The sequence below is a fragment of the Brienomyrus brachyistius genome, unplaced genomic scaffold, assembly GCF_023856365.1.
Source record: "Brienomyrus brachyistius isolate T26 unplaced genomic scaffold, BBRACH_0.4 scaffold33, whole genome shotgun sequence".
Taxonomy (NCBI): Eukaryota; Metazoa; Chordata; class Actinopteri; order Osteoglossiformes; family Mormyridae; genus Brienomyrus; species Brienomyrus brachyistius.
Window position 1 is genome coordinate 2,063,149 of NW_026042308.1, and position 17,798 is coordinate 2,080,946.

At 41.8% G+C, this 17,798-nt stretch overlaps 3 protein-coding genes and 1 pseudogene across 7 annotated transcripts in view; 1 reads left to right on the forward strand and 3 right to left on the reverse strand.

Annotated features, from left to right (window-relative positions):
* Positions 1–17,798, forward strand: part of LOC125721465 (NACHT, LRR and PYD domains-containing protein 12-like) — a 338,153-nt gene that overhangs the window by 283,057 nt on the left and 37,298 nt on the right. The window lies entirely within an intron of this gene.
* The window catches only part of LOC125721482 (tripartite motif-containing protein 16-like), a 109,157-nt gene that overhangs the window by 89,223 nt on the left and 2,136 nt on the right, over positions 1–17,798 (reverse strand). Inside the window, exons 2-5 of one of the 2 annotated variants that reach the window (XM_048997426.1) lie at positions 15,739–15,834; positions 14,943–15,176; positions 14,612–14,771; positions 14,001–14,060 (exon numbers count right to left, since the gene is read on the reverse strand). In XM_048997426.1, coding sequence (XP_048853383.1) covers positions 14,001–14,060; positions 14,612–14,771; positions 14,943–15,176; positions 15,739–15,834 — 550 coding nt within the window. Of the gene's footprint in view, positions 1–13,059; positions 14,061–14,611; positions 14,772–14,942; positions 15,177–15,738; positions 15,835–17,798 lie in introns of those variants that run through there. The other variant, XM_048997424.1, reaches the window with a different exon arrangement.
* On the reverse strand, positions 3,552–5,214 carry LOC125721500 (stonustoxin subunit beta-like; annotated as a pseudogene).
* Positions 5,773–9,813, reverse strand: LOC125721474 (uncharacterized). Of its 4 annotated transcripts, XM_048997416.1 has the most exons (4): positions 8,500–9,813; positions 8,141–8,307; positions 7,174–7,303; positions 5,773–6,269 (listed from the first exon to the last, which is right to left on the reverse strand). In XM_048997416.1, exons 1-4 carry the CDS (start codon positions 9,080–9,082, stop codon positions 6,244–6,246), a joined length of 906 nt encoding a protein of 301 aa, XP_048853373.1. In that variant the 5' UTR covers positions 9,083–9,813; the 3' UTR covers positions 5,773–6,243. The 4 variants fall into 4 exon arrangements, 2 of the variants coding, with proteins under 2 accessions (XP_048853373.1, XP_048853371.1); XM_048997414.1 differs by having other exon boundaries at positions 5,773–7,303; XR_007385760.1 differs by having other exon boundaries at positions 5,773–7,834; positions 8,141–9,813.

Below are 17,798 nucleotides of genomic sequence, written 5' to 3' on the forward strand. Positions count from 1 at the left end.
CTTGTCGCTTTGTATACAATAGTGCGCTATCCGTATATTAAAAATACTACATAATTACATACATCAATCAATATCAAGAATAGAAAGATGCCCACACAATATACCAAAATCTTAAAGTCCCCCTTGGCTGCATGTTACGCTGTAGTTTGGTTTGTCTAAGCTCCACACTTTCCCAGAATTACCCTGGACTGCTTCCAGTACGGAAGCCCAAAGAATCAGACACGAAGCTCACATAACTTGGCAAGAGGCCCCTGAATTACCTAAAGTGGATGGAGTTTTCACCTCGGCCCATGGGGATTCAGAGCAGACACAAATGAGCGTGAACCCATGTGTGATTTACAGTAAAAGGTGACTGAACACAATACACAGCCTCTGTAGTGTCTCCACTGTCCAGCAGGGGGTGCCACATGAAAGCTGCCCAGCAGGAGTAAACAGGTTTCCGGAGATGATGCATTGCAGTCCCACAGTCCTCTAGTCTTAAGTGCTCAAATTTTGTGGTGCCTCTATACCTTAGTCTCATAGTCCATAGTGCCCAATTCCCCTTTGCCCCACTTCCATGATCCACAAGTCCCTAGTCTCCTTGTTTCTTAGTCCCATGGTCCCTAACACTGTAGCCACTTTTCCCCTGGTCCCCTATTCCCTTAGTCCCATAGTCTCCTAGTCCTGTGGCCCCTAATCCCACAGTCCACTACTCCTTAGTCCCCCAGTTCCTACTCCCTATTCACCTTGTATTAAGCAGGGAGCAGGATTCTGAGGCCATCTGATATGCTTTACAATGAAGCTGTGCTAAAACCAGTATATGCATGAGGGTGTTTGCGCTGCCCTGCACTAGACTGGCTGTTCCTGTAAATCACTTATATGAAAGTGCCTGTGGAACACAGATAAAATCCACATGTCTGAGGTGGCTGGCATCTGGTCTTTCTCATGTGTCAGGCCTGCGATGCAGCATTCAAACACATGGTCTCCTTTTACAGCCAGCAGGTTACGCAAACGTACCGCTCAATCGGGGCCATGTGGACAGCTGTCTGCCATCTCTGATTGGCCGTCGAGTCCACGGACCCCAAAGGTTAAACTGGACACTGGCAGGCGTGTCTGATTCATCAGATTCCCGTCTGCTGGGTTGGGCAGCATCACATTGAGGAAGAACCTCATTGTGTTTTCAGCTACCTGGCATTAGGAGCTGATTACTTCAAGTCATTAGGACTTTTTTCATAGAGATTCTCTAGCTGAACAAGTAGAGTGTTGCATTTATGATGCATTGGTCATGGGTTCAAATCCCCCAAGAATATGCATAAAACATAACCCTTCCCACTGCTGTAAGTCACTTTGGGTAAACAAGTCTGGTAAATGCAAAAGTGTTTCTACAAGTGGTACAACAGCATGCCCTACTGGTCAGATTAAAATGCTGTTTGGATATAGTCCATTTCATAATGTGGCTTCTGATTATAACATCAATGTGTAATAGGAATTGATTGGAAACGTATTCACTACTTCTTTTACAAATGTATTTATCTGGACGAATTGGTCCAATTGGGCTCTCTGACCTTAGACCCCTGGGAGAAAAGCTTAGTGTCCATGGGGTTAAATGTAAATGGATATTCTATGTGATGAGTAATATAATCTGGGTTAAGGACGACTCAGATGCAGTAGCTCTGGGAAAGACACAGGCTTTATTAAGGGAATACAGCAAACAACACTTGGAACAACGATGACGGAGCTGAGGAACCATGAGAGCAGGAACATTTATACACAGTAATCACCGACGGGAGAGAGGTGTAGGAGGCTAACAGACCAGGGTGGAGAACGTCAACGATGGGATACAGCTGGGGAGGGTTAGGAGAGTTACGGAGGGCCATTAGTGACCTCTGCTGGCCCAATTGGGAGGAGACGGGATAGATCACGTAAGTACTAAGATTAGACACATCCATCTTCCAAACACTTATCACAAGGGTATCCCAGAGCCAATTACAGGAAACGCAGGGCAAAAAGCTGGGGTCCACCATGGATACAATGCCATTTAATCACAAGGAACACTCACAGTTATGGAGTCCGGACAATTTACAGATGCCTGTCAGAGTCGCTGCAGGAAGAAACCCATGTGGGATAAAGAGAGCAAACAAACGCCACACAGACAGCATAGGAGAAGGATGGAAACATTCAACACTGCAGCTGCAAGGCAGCCCTGTTACCCACTGAGCCGCCCCTCACTGGATTCTCATGGTTAAAACAGGACAACATGCCCAGTACATTCAAAATGCACATGTGGAGGATTTCAGCCATATGGTTTTGAGTAACTTCTACACCCACGTACCATGTGTGAGATGGAGCCTGCCAGTTCCTCTTATGGTCCAATTCTGCTCATGCGTTACTAAGATTATGGTACTTAGGTCCTCCATCCATCAGATCCTCTTCTCACTGTGGTCATGCTAATCCACTCTGGACACTGTAAGCTTGGTAAAAGACTCTCATCTCTGCATCCTTGGTAGCGAAACAAAAAGGGGGTTTGCTGAACTAGATGGGCTGAGACTGGAAACAAGGAGGATCGTGAGGGATCACAAATGGGAGGACTGGCAACCGGGAAGGTCACAGGCAGCAGGAAGGTTTAACATCAATGACCGAGACAAATAGATACTTAAATGCAAAAACTAACGAGGGGCAACAAGCAACACTCATGAGTTTTTTTTTTTTATTAATTCTGTTGAAGCATGGTTAAAAATCAATGTCTGACTTTTATTAGTTAAATTTCATAGAATTTTTATTTATTATTACTTTTGTCAGATTAAAGTTATTTCTGTGACCATTGTGAGTTTTTCTTTCATTGACTGAAGGGTACCAACAATTTTGTCCACGTGTATAGCTAATCAATACCTCAGTGACTTTTCAAAACTAGTTTCATGAATTAATTGAGCTGGTGGTGAAATTTAACAAATACATGAAATGGCCGAGGTGAACCTGAGGAGAGGTTTAGGAACCATATTGGTGTTCATCTAGCCATCCAACAAGATATCAGTAACTTTTTGGAGAACATAAGAAATTCCTTTTAGTTTTTTTTGTTTTACTCATAATTTGCACATGTTCTAATATTAAATTTTGTTTTTAATACTGAGAAAATATAAATTTACTACCCAGATAAATAGCTTTAAACATTTCCTATGACTCCCTAAGACTTTTGCACAGTACTGTATATATATCAGGATTCCTAATGAAACAGGATTTATGTGATTTTTTTCTGGTAATTGGTAATCACCTACACTACTTCATTGATGATCAGGTGCCTTTCTGTTGTTGTTGTACTAACGTGACTTATTAAGATTTTATGTTATTTATGTTTACTTAGTTAATATATGATTAATTTGATTATATCATTATCTTTACTAAGTTACGTCAGGACCGCTGTAGGTTTTGAGTTAATAAACTGTCTGCCGTCTGCCGCCCCCTGCTGGCCAAAGCGTCGCCGCTGCGATATCAGGCTGCTGCGCTCAGTGAGCAGAGAGCGCGGATTAAGTCTGTTACTCAGTTACGTTCTGGGCAGCGCGGAACCGGGACATTAATGGGATAGAATAGGAAGCCTTTATTGTCAGTGTACAGGTAGCAAATACAATATATAGACAGAAATATAAAATATACATATAGAGGGGAGGGGAAAAGCTCCCCCCACTCATCAGGCTTAGATTTCATTACATTTTATTTTATTCAGAATCAGAATTCACTCCATTGGTACAACTGCATGTACTATGAATTTGTTTAGGCAGGTTTGGTGCATTTACAGACAACATAGAACATAAGTCAGAGAAAAACAGTCATTTTGTATGTTTGTTCAGCTTACAGAACCCAATTATTAACATACGTCACACTTCAGACAGAGTAAAAAGGGTTATACTGGTTATAAAGCAGAGATTTTACCTTTTTGCCACGGAGAAGCAGCGACATGTGAGACTCTGATACGGTAAAAATGATTCCTCCAGCACACAGTGAGCTATCCCAGCATGCACAGCGACACGGGGGGGTTTGGATAAACCCCAAACCCTGGATAGAGGGACTCAGTGAATGAGGAGGTGAATCTGTGCAGGGGGGTCAGTCCATCAGAGGAGACTCTGTAGAAGGACAGAGCACCAGCCCCCCAGTCCAGATACACTCCTACTCTGCGGGAGCCTGAGGGCTGTATGGGTATGAGAGTCTCTTTATTATTGCGCCGGACAGAGTGTCTGTGAGGAGAGCAGCACAGCATCCATGACTTGTTATTGGCTCCAAGCCCACAGTCCCTCCCTCCTTTCCTCCTGATCCCTTTATAAGTGACTCCTATCCAGGCTGCATCTCCATCCCACTCAGCCTCCCAGTAACAGCGACCAGTCAGACTCTCTCTGCACAGAACTTGGGGGCTCCCAGTCAAATCTCTCTGGATGATCAGGATATGGCTGCTCTGCCCCCCGTGTCACCTTCCTGTCCCCCCCTGACAGAGACACTTCTCTGTTTGCTGTGTTGGGGTCCAGCGTCAGCTGGCAGGAGCCTGTAGGCAAGAGGAAGAGCGATTGATCCCATGACGAAGCCCAGCATCTCCATCATTATCACTGTCACACCTCACACACTCACTCACACAGAACTCGCTCCAATACACACATTTTATTCCCAATATACTCATGTAGCCGCCCGAGTCTGCGGCGCTCCGGCTGCCCCCTGCGCTGTGAGACACGCCGCGCTGAGAGACTCGCTGGGGCCGAACTGCACTTTAGCCTGCGCTCTATTATTCTGTACGATACATAAAATATAAAAAGTCAAATATGTGAATTACCTCAGGAAATGTTGGTCGCCCGCGCGACGCCGGTGGAAAGACGCGCCAAAATGACGCGCATGTTAAACTAATAGGCTTAATTATAGGTAAATAAAATTACAAACAGCATTCATCAAACATATTAACCATAAAATTACACAACAAAGATTACCACTAAAAGTGAGTTTGTCTTTAGGTCACAATATGAACGTCTTTTAATCCACTTTGGACACACACCTCTCTCCAGCAGCGCGCCGACGCGACGCTCCCAACGCAGACGCATCTAGGCTGGTTCTCCGCAAAGCGCAGCACTCGCGTATTACACCGCGTATGCGTACATGGAAACGTTCATATTTCTCTGGTCAAGCTGTGTACTTTGCACATGCGCACGTGTCCTATTTAAGTATTAGTAGTAATTCTGATATTCCCTGCACACGTACTACAGCCGCGAAGGTCTGTGTATGTTTCCCTACGTTTTACAAATTCAGAGCGGCAGTTCACGGGGCTGCTAACTTTGATCAACTGGCTGGCGTGAGATTTTCAATTTGGGACAAGTCTGCACACATATGCATACGCATTTATATGTATGCGACAGTTCTATTACCTTGAAAATTGGCTGTAGGGTTTGCAAACTACCCCAATCCTCATCAAAATCATCTATGTTGGCGTTTAAAGACAAATTTAGAGTGCGGCAGGCGGTCGTCCGCGGAGGAGTAAAATGCATCATAAAAGTCTATACAAACACGTCCTCCTGTACGCGCGCGGAGAGGTACCAGTCTGGCCGCCACGTGTTTTCTTAGGCCATAAGGTGAACATATAAAAAGTGGCTAGAAATCACTTTTCGTTCCCACGTCTGGGCACTACTTTTTTAATGAATTTCTGGATAGACAACAGTCTTATGGCTTCTATGTTAAAAGTTCTCCACAAAAAATACTGCAGTTTTTTGTCAGGATGCAAAAATGTGTATAATTAGGAATTTACAAAAAACGAAAATCTCATGCTGCTAGTTTGGCCTGTAACTTTATTAATACGCATTTAATCAAAACAAAATATATGTCAAATCCACATTTATACATGTAGCTACATATCTGAGACAAGTATTGGTGCATTAATCAACTCAATTTTGAAGGAAGACCATGAAATAATTCAATTTTTTTTTATAACGCACTTCAACTTCACCGATTGGCACCAAATAAAACTGAAGAACAAATTGAAACTTAAACATTTTTGTTATGTTGTATTTATCAAAATGTTCAGTAGGCACTTAGGAATCACACAAAATTAAAGATAAAAACAGTTTTTGGTCCAAGTTGGCTAAAATGACTTGAAATGCTGGACTGCTGCACTAATTTTTCAATAACGACAAATATTAAACATTTTACAGCAGCTTCATTACAGCTCAAATCCAAGTAACCTGTGACACAGATCACCTTTACTCATCACTACTATCCTTATCACTTTCATCAGAACCATCTTCACATGTAGCTCTTTCCTCTGTTTCCTGGAAAACATTTGTGCAATTGAGACAGCGGCATAAATCTGTACAGGACAGATTTGCAGACATACAGGAACATCTTCCAGTCTCACATTTGCCTTGCTTGCAACTGCAGTGGACAACCTGCAACACACTATCAGGGGCTGGATTTCTAGTCATCCACGTCACTGTTAACTCCCCATCCTCGAGGTGCTTTCCATTGCCAACAGGTGAAGGGGCACACATTTTACCTTTCAGAGAATGTCTCATTATGGCTGCTTGGTAGTTTGCCCTTTTGCAGTGTTGGTACAAAGCATCACTTGTCGGAGGCATGGATCATTCTGGCAAAGCTGATGATGCCATGCAGAATGCTTTGTATCGTGCATCGTTCAGACTTTTAGCACATGATTGGCCATATAGGTGACAGACATATTTGCAAAGCACTTCAAAGGTAGACTGGTCCAAATTAAAACTGCTACCCAGATTTCTAAATGCAGTCAGGTATTCCTCTTTCTCGCAAGCAACAGAAAATGACTTTTTTTCCCCTTGCCATAAAAGGCACTTGTAGAGTCACAGCCTGAGAAGGTATGGATCCCAATAAGTGCCAAACATACACTGTTGCCGAGAGCTGATGACACCTTACATAAGTCAATGATCCTCGTTTTGTTGCCAACCCCAGTGAAAAAATACAATCTGCATGGTAAATCTGGCTGCAGACTTAATGCAATCACTGCCACATCAGTATCAGGGCTCTTGATGACTACAGTTTGGTGTTCCTGTGCAGCATGTTTTGCATGAAAAAACAACCTGGTGTCACATTCCTCATGATCACATGTCAGATTTTCAACATCACTGACAGTTTGTAAATCCTCTGTTACAGCCATGCAGTGACACAGGTCTCCATGTGTTATGTATAAATGTAAGTCCTTACCTAAAATGGTAAGATCAGCGTCTCGCCACATTACATAGAGGAATTCTGCCAGTGCTTCTTTGTTTGCCCCATCCGACAGAAACTTCTTCGATTGTGTTGGTGTCTTTTGATCCCGTCCATAAATTTTTACCTGTTGTGTGCCACCAACAGCTCTGCGTGATCATTCTACATTTTTAATACTAATTTCTGGATACTTGTCTATCACAAAATCTATCCGTGTACAGTTGTGCTTGAGAGCAAGCTTGACTAAGTACTGTAGAATAGTGTCAGCAAGCTCCCCGAAGGTACTTGGTATGGACTGAAAGGCTTGAATGACTGTCATGCCATCAAAAAGTATAGCTCCATTTACTGGTACTCTGTCAACTAAACAGAATATTATATGAATATTTAATATGATAATAATAATAATATGAATATTATTATTTATTAAATTTTTCTGAGAAAAAGTTTGCGTAAATGTTTATTCCAAATCTGCAAAACAAACTTAGGGTATTTAAATTACCTGTAGTTTGAAGCATCAAGATCTTCATGGCTTTTTACAAGATTTAAAAACATTTTTCTTAGCTGTGTCATTGTCATCACCTCTTGGTTTACAATTATTCGATGGCAGATGATTCTCTCAGAGAAGATCTTGTAGCTGACATCATAGGTTGGCTCATTGCTATTAAAAGCATCAAATATTTTATGTTCTGTAACTATTACACTGGCTTCTATATTTGGAATGCATATATTGTATGCATGTACAAACTAAAAGCAACTGACAAACCAATTGAGTTTTTTTTTAATAATAAATAAATAAATTATAAATTATTTTAAATATTCTTTTGCCCTCACAAATGACTAGACATTTTATTATGCTGAATTATTGTAACAAGCTGTCCATGTAGATTAATGATTAATTTCTTTTCAAATTAGCAATCATTCAAATCAATTATGAATTATTTTAAAATGCAATATAACAACTTACTGTTCTTCTGAGGTCTGTGTATTTGTTCCAGTAGACTTTGTCAAGAACCTGGTGTACTGTCTGTAACAGGACTTGTGATATCATACTTCCAGAGACACAGTCTTTGTCTTTAATATGCACAAGAATGCTAGTGTCTTCCTTCATCTCAGCTGCTTTGAGCAACTGGCCTGTAATAAATATGTATTTAAAAAAACATAACAGTTCTGACTGTTCATGCATATGTGTATGCAAAAACTGACTGCACTATAAACATTATAATGTACATGTAATGTAAATATTGATGTATTTGAAAGTTAGTTATGGTTCTCAGCATATGGCATATAACTTTAAGTTCAAACGTGTGCTTGTGTGCTTTATACCTGCCGACAGCGTCTCCGCTTGTGAAAGATTGTCCTTCTGGCGTTTGCCTGCCACAGTGATGTACTTGTCCGTTTTCTTGCAAATTATGCACAAAGCAGGAAGTACAGAACCCGAACAAGCTATCAGCAGTCCGGTACTGGACCTAAGTTTTTTTGTTGGGCAATACGTTGACGAAATACTATTTCCCGATGACACAGACTGGTCTGTGTTATGATCATCACCAGCTTCAGGACGCCGTGAAACTCGTTTCTCGGCCGCATCCAAGCGCTTTTTGTCAATAAAACGCCGGTAGCAAATGGAGTGAAACCCTGTGTCTTTGGGCACACGGTCAAACTCGATTTCTAGACAATGTTTATATGTTTCTGCTATTTTCTGACTCTCACCCTGCAAGTCAAGCCACCGTTTGATGCAGTTTCTAAATGTATCCCACCGTGTGCGTGTAAAATCCTTCGCTTCTTCTTTTTTTATGGACGTGAGATGCATATAGCATTGTTTATAAACCCTTTTACTGACTTTTGGTGGAGGTCTGACAATAATTTTATCCTCTTCGCTACTCGATAGTGACGACAAGGGCGCTGCCATCTTGGACCATGTTTACATGTCGTTCCGACGTAATGCCATCTCATTGGTCTAGCGGCAAGCACGTGACGCGAAGCCGCATCTCTCACCTTTAAAAAATGATTACGCGAGGATGGGACTATTGCCAACTTTATACACTTGTTAAAAAATAACTGCTGGATTATACAGGGAGAACTTTTATTTTTTCATTCTATACCAATTGATCTTTTTATTGGAATAAAAAGAGTGTAGTGCCCCATATATGGGAACGGAATGAAACGAAAAGCTGCTTCACCTTACGGCCTATCTGTGTTGATTCCGGCTTCGTCTGTGCACTTACATGAGGATAACAAGACGCATGCGCGAGGTGCAGTGCCACCAGAAATTGGCGTGGCAGTATGGTCACGTTTTGTCACGGAACATTGTCTTTACTAACGGTACAGATAGTATTAAAGTAGCATCTGATTTTTTTAAGAATGAGTGTCCAGAAGAGCTGTATATTTTCACAGACAAGAAAAAAATATTCCGAACACTATTGTGTCCTCCTTTGTACAGCGTCTTCAAAATTTAATGGCAGTATAAGTTTTTAAGAAAGCAGTGTCATGCGTACAAGGTACAATGGAATTCTAACCTGAAATTCTTACTTACCTACTTTCATAAGCAGCATTATTTTTCATACAGTTCCATCCATCCATCGATTTTTCTGCCACTTATCTAATATATAACATATATTCTATTTGTGTGTGTGTATATATATATATATATGTATATATATATATATATATATATATATATATATATATATATATATATATATATATATATATATATATATATATATATCCATTCATTTTCCAAACCGCTTATCCTACTGGGTCGTGGGGGGTTCGGAGCCTATCCCGGAAGCAATGAGCACGAGGCAGGGAACAACCCAGGATGGGGGGCCAGCCCATCGCAGGGCACACTCACACACCAGTCACTCACACAGGCACACCTATGGGCAATTTAGTAACTCCAACTAGCCTCAGCGTGTCTTTGGACTGTGGGGGCAAACTGGAGTACCCAGAGGAAACCCCACGACGACATAGGGAGAACATGCAATCTTTGTCATCGTCTACTGGATATAAAATATCTTCAAACGGGATATTAAACAGTTCAATCTTGAGAAATAAATTAGCTATTTTAAACATAGAATAATTAACTGACTTACACTGGAACAGACCCAATACAGAAAAAAGTATTGCAATAATAACATCATGTAGCAAAATTTGTCAGAAGGTTTAGTAGTGACTTGGGCTCAAATCGGAAGAGATGAAGAAAAGAAAATTATAAATGAGATTTACTGCTTTAACCTGCAAACCAGTCAGTCGTCTTACTGATACAGAAAAAATTGTAGGAGGTGCCTTACAGAATAAATTGTATGATTATATATAAACATAAGGCAGAAGGAGCCTTTGTTAGATTGTGGCAAAAATGGCTTGAACAAGGTGAGCATAACTCAGCCTATTTCTTTAGGCTAGAAAGTCAGCAAGCCTATCATCAAGCTAATCATGACTATGTATAGTTATTGCAGTCACTGGATGATTAAATAAAACCAGACAGTAGTAAAACTGCATATAGTTCACAGTACATGGTAAACAAAACAAGTCGGCTTGCAGCTCTAACCAAAGCGTGTTCTTCAGAGTGCCGTCTTGACTCCTTCGTCCTTGTACAACATTTAATGCCACAACCTCATACTAACAAGTGAGACTGGAAACGAAGGAACCGACCAAGATGGTTTTCTCGCACTGCCCCCCGGTGGACATGACCTTCAGTCCTCCAGATAGATGTAAACTACGCACGCAAGTGTAGTCGTGTCGTGTGAAGTCATGGCCCTAAAGCACAGACTTAGGAGATGTTCAGTGTCACAGCCAGTTTGGGTAAGACTGCGGGTGCCGTCTTAGGACAATATTAATGAATCTGAAAAAAAGTACAGTCAGCGAATAGACAAAAAGGGCAAATGTGAGGGAAGGAAGCCCCCCCCCCCCCCCGAACCTCACTGCCCATAGACAGCTCACACAAGATAAGGATGCAGATAAAAGGTTTTGATGAGCTGTTACTGAGTGATACCAAAAGTTCCTGCTACCCAAACAAAGCGAGGGCAGTTTCCCAGCTTTCAGCATTACAGTGCATGATGACATCTAGGACAGGCTGGGCTCTTACCCCACCGCCCGCCGCTGACTTGGTTTGGATCCCCTGCTGTAGCTACAGCCCACACTAGGCAGTGAGGAGCAGCCCCAGTGTCAGCCATTCCTGCTCTGACTGACTTCAGGGGGAACAAAGTGCATCAAAGCCCACAGCTACTCTCTCTCATCTGAATCCAGTTGTGTGTCACCTACACACTGGGTCAGACAATGTGTTTAATACATTAAACTGATCTTTACTGAATATCAGGTCTGTGGCTGGAAAATCATTATTAATGACTGATTGTATTATCAGGATAAACCTTGATTTTTATGCTTTAAACTGAAATGGGGTCAAATGAAAACTATGCAGCAGCCCTGATCAAACCAGCTACTCCTACCTGCCCTTTATCAGTGAGACTAGAGCACTTAGGGAAGGAGGTGGAGCCGCCGCCGTATTTAATGGGTTTGAATTATTTTTACAAGTCAGGCACTACTTTCTGTCAGAAGGGTAATTATGAATCTGAATGAACAGAAATTACATGTGGAGTTCCTCAAGGGTCCGTTATTGGCAGTGGGCAGTGGTGGCTTAATGGTTGTTGGATTGAATCCCCGACCAGCAAGGCACTGCTGAGGGACCCTAAGCAAAACACTGCTCTCAGGGCGCTGAATTAGCTGCCCCTTGCTATGTCACGATGTCACATATGGGTTAAATGCAGAGGACACATTTCGGTGTTGTGCACTGTGTGCTGTGGTGTGTCAACACTGATCACCAATTAGAATTATAAATCTGACCGAGCCTCTTTGTTCAACATCTACATGCTTCCATTTGCTCAGATTACGGAACACTATAAAATCTCTGGAACACTTAAGGCCATGTTGTTAGTAAAATTCACAACAAATAATAATCCATTGTTATGCATTATAATCATGGCTTTAAATATTTATCAAAAGGCATAACACATTATAGGCATGCTTATTATGCATAATGAATGATGTATGAAGCTCTCATCTTTAGTGCACTATAAATACCTTCATAATGCATTATAATGATCGGTATAAGCATTAAGGATGCTTTGTATTGCATTATGAAGGTATCTATAGTGCCTTATAGTTGAGTGTGTCATAAAGCATTCATAAAGCGTTATAATGGTGGATATAATGTGTTATGCTTTTTTATAAATATTTATAGCTGTGTTTAGAATGCTTTATGAGTGCAGTATAATTAAGCAATGACATATGAGAAGATACTCCGGTATATCATGGCTGTGATTCAGTCAAAGGCACAAGGCTACAGGTCACCACAAAAAATTAAAAAAATAGTTCTCATAACATCAGTGCAAGTGGGAGGGGCCATCGTGTCCAAACCATCCACATACCTGGATAATTCAGTCAATAACCAGTATAGTTTTGTCTAATATTTCCGGTGGCAGCAGTAAAACAACTAGCCAGCTTATTATCGGAGTAACTTTGCATTGTAAATGAAAACCATGCCGCAGATTATGAGGCAGATTACAAAGTTCAGTTATTGGCATCTTTAATAGCGTGATCATTAAAAGGACAGTTGGCAGCTTATAAAAACTTATTCTGGAACAGAAAAGAACAAATCCCACAAAACGGAATACATATGAACCTTTACTTTCACTGTCACCTATGTTCATTTTCTAAACTGGTGGAAACACAGGCAGGTTCTGAAAAGGCATCACGTGACAACCAGCCCAGCACCGGCTCCATGTTGGTGGAAATGAGGCATCAGTACAGTGTTCCCAGGTCCAGCCCAAGGTCTGCTTAAAATCCGCCCAACGGAAGCTGAAACCAGCCCAATAAGAGAGAGAGAGAGAAGGATTTCTCTCTAAACCAGATACGGAAAAGCTTTTTCATGTGTTTATTTCCAGCAGGCTAGACTATTGAAATGGTGTCTTTGCAGGTCTTGGTAATAAATCAGTCAGACAGCTGCAGCTCATCCAGGATGCTGCCACCAGAGTCCTCACTAACACCAAGGAAGTGGAGCATATCACACAGCTCCTTAATCACTGCACTGGCTTCCTGAGCATCACAGGATTAATAATTAAATATTACTTGTGTACAAGGCACTAAATGGCACTAACTTCCTTGAACCTTGTGAAGCATCCAGACCCCTGAAACTTTACTCAGTGTCCCAGAATGAAGACCAAGCAGGCTGAAGCAGCTTTTAGTGTCTATGCTCCCTGTCTGTGGAACAAGCTTCCTGAAGACCTGAGGTCTGCTAACACTGTCAGTTCATTATAATCAGGAATTAAAACGTTTTTGTTGCTGCTTTGTTTCAATAAATTAAATTAGCAGGAGTTTAGTCATACGCTGCCTCTACAATCTCACTTCTTTTTAGTTAACTGTTTATTTGTATTTTGGGCTTTTAGCCTTTTTAAAATTGTTTTTTAAATTGACAATGAACGTGTTTGTAAGTCCCACACCAAAGTTCCGAAGTATCGAAAAAGTACCCCAGCTGCAATGATGCTTTTGGTACTGGAACTTCTGGTACTGGTACTTGACCGGAAGTTAATGGAAAAGGGAAAGAACCAAAAGTACCGAACCTGGTGCAGTGGAAAAGCACCCTGAATAAACTTGCCTTACTTAGCAATTGGATTCAAAGTCCACTGAGATAAAAAGCTCATGTAAATGTGAAAGACCAGGAGGCAGCGGGAGAGAGAAAGAGAAGCTCCACTGGCAGCAGAAAACGAAACACAATAAAACACACTCCACCTCATACAGGGAGAGAGAAGCGAGTGTGTGAACAGACTCACAGTGTAAGAATTCTGCTCTGGTCCTGGGCACTAATACCGGTAGGACGGTGTCTTTGGTAACTAGAAGGAGACAGAGAGAAACAGGGATGTGAGTAAAAGGAATTTACTTGTGGGAGATGGACTTCACTCACTGTGGAGATAACAGCAGTGGGGTATTATCATTATGAGGGACAATCACAGGCATTTTAACAAACTGCAAATCATAGTAAGTTACACATAATACAGATTTTTGGTTTCTATAATGTAGAAGAAACATGGTTCATGTGATCTGGGTTTTGCAGCCAGTAGAATGTGGAGCTCTTTCACCAGTTATCACAAAGATTTAAACTTATTGTAAACAAACTGACTTGGTCACACAAATGTGAGGCTGACTGTACTGCATACTCTCTCTGCACGGTCTACATCGGGGGGGGGGGGGGCAATTCTACCCGCAAAGTCCAGTGTGTACGCAGGTCTTTGGGGTAACCTTTAGGTCAGCTGTTCAACCCCAGGTGTGAGACCCTTCAGCCAATCAGTCCTCTAATTAGTAATCCAGCAAAAGCAGCCCTTTCTGGGTAAGATTGGCCAGCCCTGGTCTATATTAACATGAACAGACTAGAAAATGTATTAACCTGCGTGATGGATCTCTGCCATTTTCATTCTGCAAAAATTCTCCAGTTGATCTTTCAGCTCAGAAACCGCCTTCCTCAAATTCCCAAAATCAGATCTGGGACTGACAGAGATTCTGGGTCCAAATCCAGCTTCAGGAGTGACAGGAAGAGCCTGGCGCCTCTACAGACACACAGTCTGATTAAACAGCTTCATCAACACAAATGTGTATTGCAATCTAATTAACAGAACCTTTAACATCTGACCAATGACAGACTAGTTGAAATACAAATGGCAATATGCATTCATTTGAATGCTCTGGTTTCCTTATTGCCAAAGTAGCTGTTCTGTTACCTGGAGGAAATGGATGTGATCCTCTGTGTGTGAAAGCTGCTCCAGCTCAGAGTGTCTCCTCTTCAGTTCATCGATCTCCTGCTTCAGTCTCTCCATGTCTCCTTCAGCCTGACTCACTGCAGCCTTCTCCTGATCTCTGATCAGCTTTGTCACCTCAGAGCGTCTTCTCTCAATGCAGCGGATCATCTCAGTGAAGATCCTCTCGCTGTCCTCCACTGCTGACTGTGCTGAGCTCTGTTGGTGACACAGGGAGTAAATTACAATTGGCCCCTTTTGAGACTCCAGAGAGCCTCATTGTACAATAGAGATGTGAGCTGACAGGAGGTATAAAAACAGCACAGGGCTGAGGTTTGGAGCGACACCATGCTGGATGCCTCAGGTACTGAAACCCAGCCAGCACTGATTGGAAATGATCCCTCATTAAGCTCATACACTGTCAGCTGCAGGGATTTGGCAGAGACTGGTGGCTGTATGGGGCAGGTTGGTTGTCACCATTAGGTCTCAGTTTAATAGGTGACTTTTTTAGTGTTTATTTGCATTACGCTGGGTTGTGAAAAGTTGCATTTTTCTCAAATAGGCATTTATGGTATTTTTTTAAATAAATAAGCTACTACTGCTGCAACTCTTGGTTAAACTCTGTAATCCAGCAACTTTATCCCACTGACCCAGAATAACCCACAGCAGCATTAATTTGATTAACCCGCGCAAGTCTGTAAATCTGCAATCTGTTGAATCTGAGAGAAGATTCATTATGATCACAAGCCAGCTGTTATCTTCTCCTCAGGTTCATACTCACTGTGACTGAGCCCACAGTCTCTCTCAGCTCCTGTAGCTCCTTCTCTCTCATCTGAATTCTCTGCTGAAATTCCCTCTGTGTTTCACCCATTTGTTTCTACAGATAAGAAAAAAGATGACAAAACAAGTTTGTTTCATTAGCTGAGATCACATTAATTTATCATCCTGTCCAAGGTGGACCCCAGCCTTGGGCCCTATGCTGCCTGGGAAAGGCTCCAGGCACTCCCCCTGACCCTGACCTGGATTACCAGTTAGGAGATGGATGGATGGATGTTCATAAATGATTTATTGACTGTAGGTAGGATACAATGGACATAGACCCTTTGGTCCTGTTTCCACCTGGTATTAACATGCGTCCTGGGTGATCCAATCACAAGTGGACAGCGCTAATTACCCAGGACGCATTGAAGATACATTGAGATCCGATCACTCAACCCACATTGGGAGGTGGTCTGGGCTGCATATGGCCACATTCTTATAGCAATGTGAAGGCGAATGTGTCCTGGGCTGCACTGCAGGACCGGCTACTCAACTGACGTCCTATTAGATTGATGTCAGATCGCATGTCAGTTGATAATGGGCCACTGTGTATAAACTGCACTGTGAACAACAATAATGCATCTTTTCTCCTGCGACACTGAAACCTCTGAATCCGCTGGGAAGTTGGTTTAATATTGGACTGTTGTGACCCATTCATATGGAAACTGTGTCAAAGTCTGCATCACTGATGTTCCACGCAAATTCAGAAAGGAAAATGTGTAAAATGGGATTCATTAAAGATTCTTCAGAATTTGAACATATCATATATTTAATGTGCATGTTGGGGCGCAGCCTGGTGCAGGCAGGGAAACAAGGTGAGGATCCACTTAAAAGCTCCAAGACAAAGGGAATTAAGGAGACTGAGCCAAACTGGAAAGACACACAATAAAGGAACAATAAGGGGTCAAAACTCACCAGGGAAAAAGTAGCTAAGAAAATGACACGTAGACTAACAGAGGGAATGGGGCAGCTAGTGATGTTAAGCTTGACAATAAAAAAGCGATTCACTACATTCTGAAGCACAGCTTCAGTTTCCTTCGTTCCACCCTGAACACGTGACCATGGTCATCTGAAGCTTCATTCTGCACTCAACCATGTGACTGCTTTGGAAACTGAAAATGTGGCACAATCCTCATTACCGGTTTCAAACCTGTTGTACAGCACATATTTCGGCGTACACACACACTGCAGCGTAAGTTTTAATCATCATAATAATTTAATAATAATTCATTTTCAATAATTAATTTAATAATAATAATTGTATGAATGATAATAATAATTGTATGAATACATAATATCAGATTTGGGTGAGGGTATTACCCAATAATCTGTATAATTTTCCCAGTATAGAGACCAAGAAACAAATGATTGATGAAGCTTTGGTAAATATGCACAACCCTTCACCATAGTGGATAACGCAGGATTTAGGGAGGTTGTGGGGATCCTGGATCCAACCTACATTCTCCCATCCAGGCGAACATGAAAGGGTTTGGTGACAGAAATATGTAAGATAGAAAAAGAGAAAGCAAAGGAAGAGGTGAGAAAGGCCAAAGCAGTAAGACTAACATCTGACATGTGGACATCCATACATATGGAAGCTTATTTAGCAGTCAAATGCCATTTTATAAATGATAAGACTGAGCTGTCGACCGTATTATTGGGAGCAGGAAAATTCCCAGAGTCTCATTCTGCAGAAAACATGGCTGCAGTCGAGGCAGCCTGATGGAGGAGTGGGGAATACAGAATAAAGTCCGATGGCTCACACTGACGCTGCACAAAATGTGATTGTCTGTGTCAGACACACAACCTGCATTGCAGGTTTCTGTAGCTAATCTAATGCTCAGGCTGCTGTAGCGAACTAACAAAGACAGATGTGAGACAATTAACCAATAACAACAGTGCAGGGAAAACAGGCAACAAGTGCAGTAACTTATATTAATGAACACAAGACTAGGGAAACTCCCACAAACACTGAAAGTAAGAAACACATACAAGGAATTCAATACTTAGAAAGTACAGAAA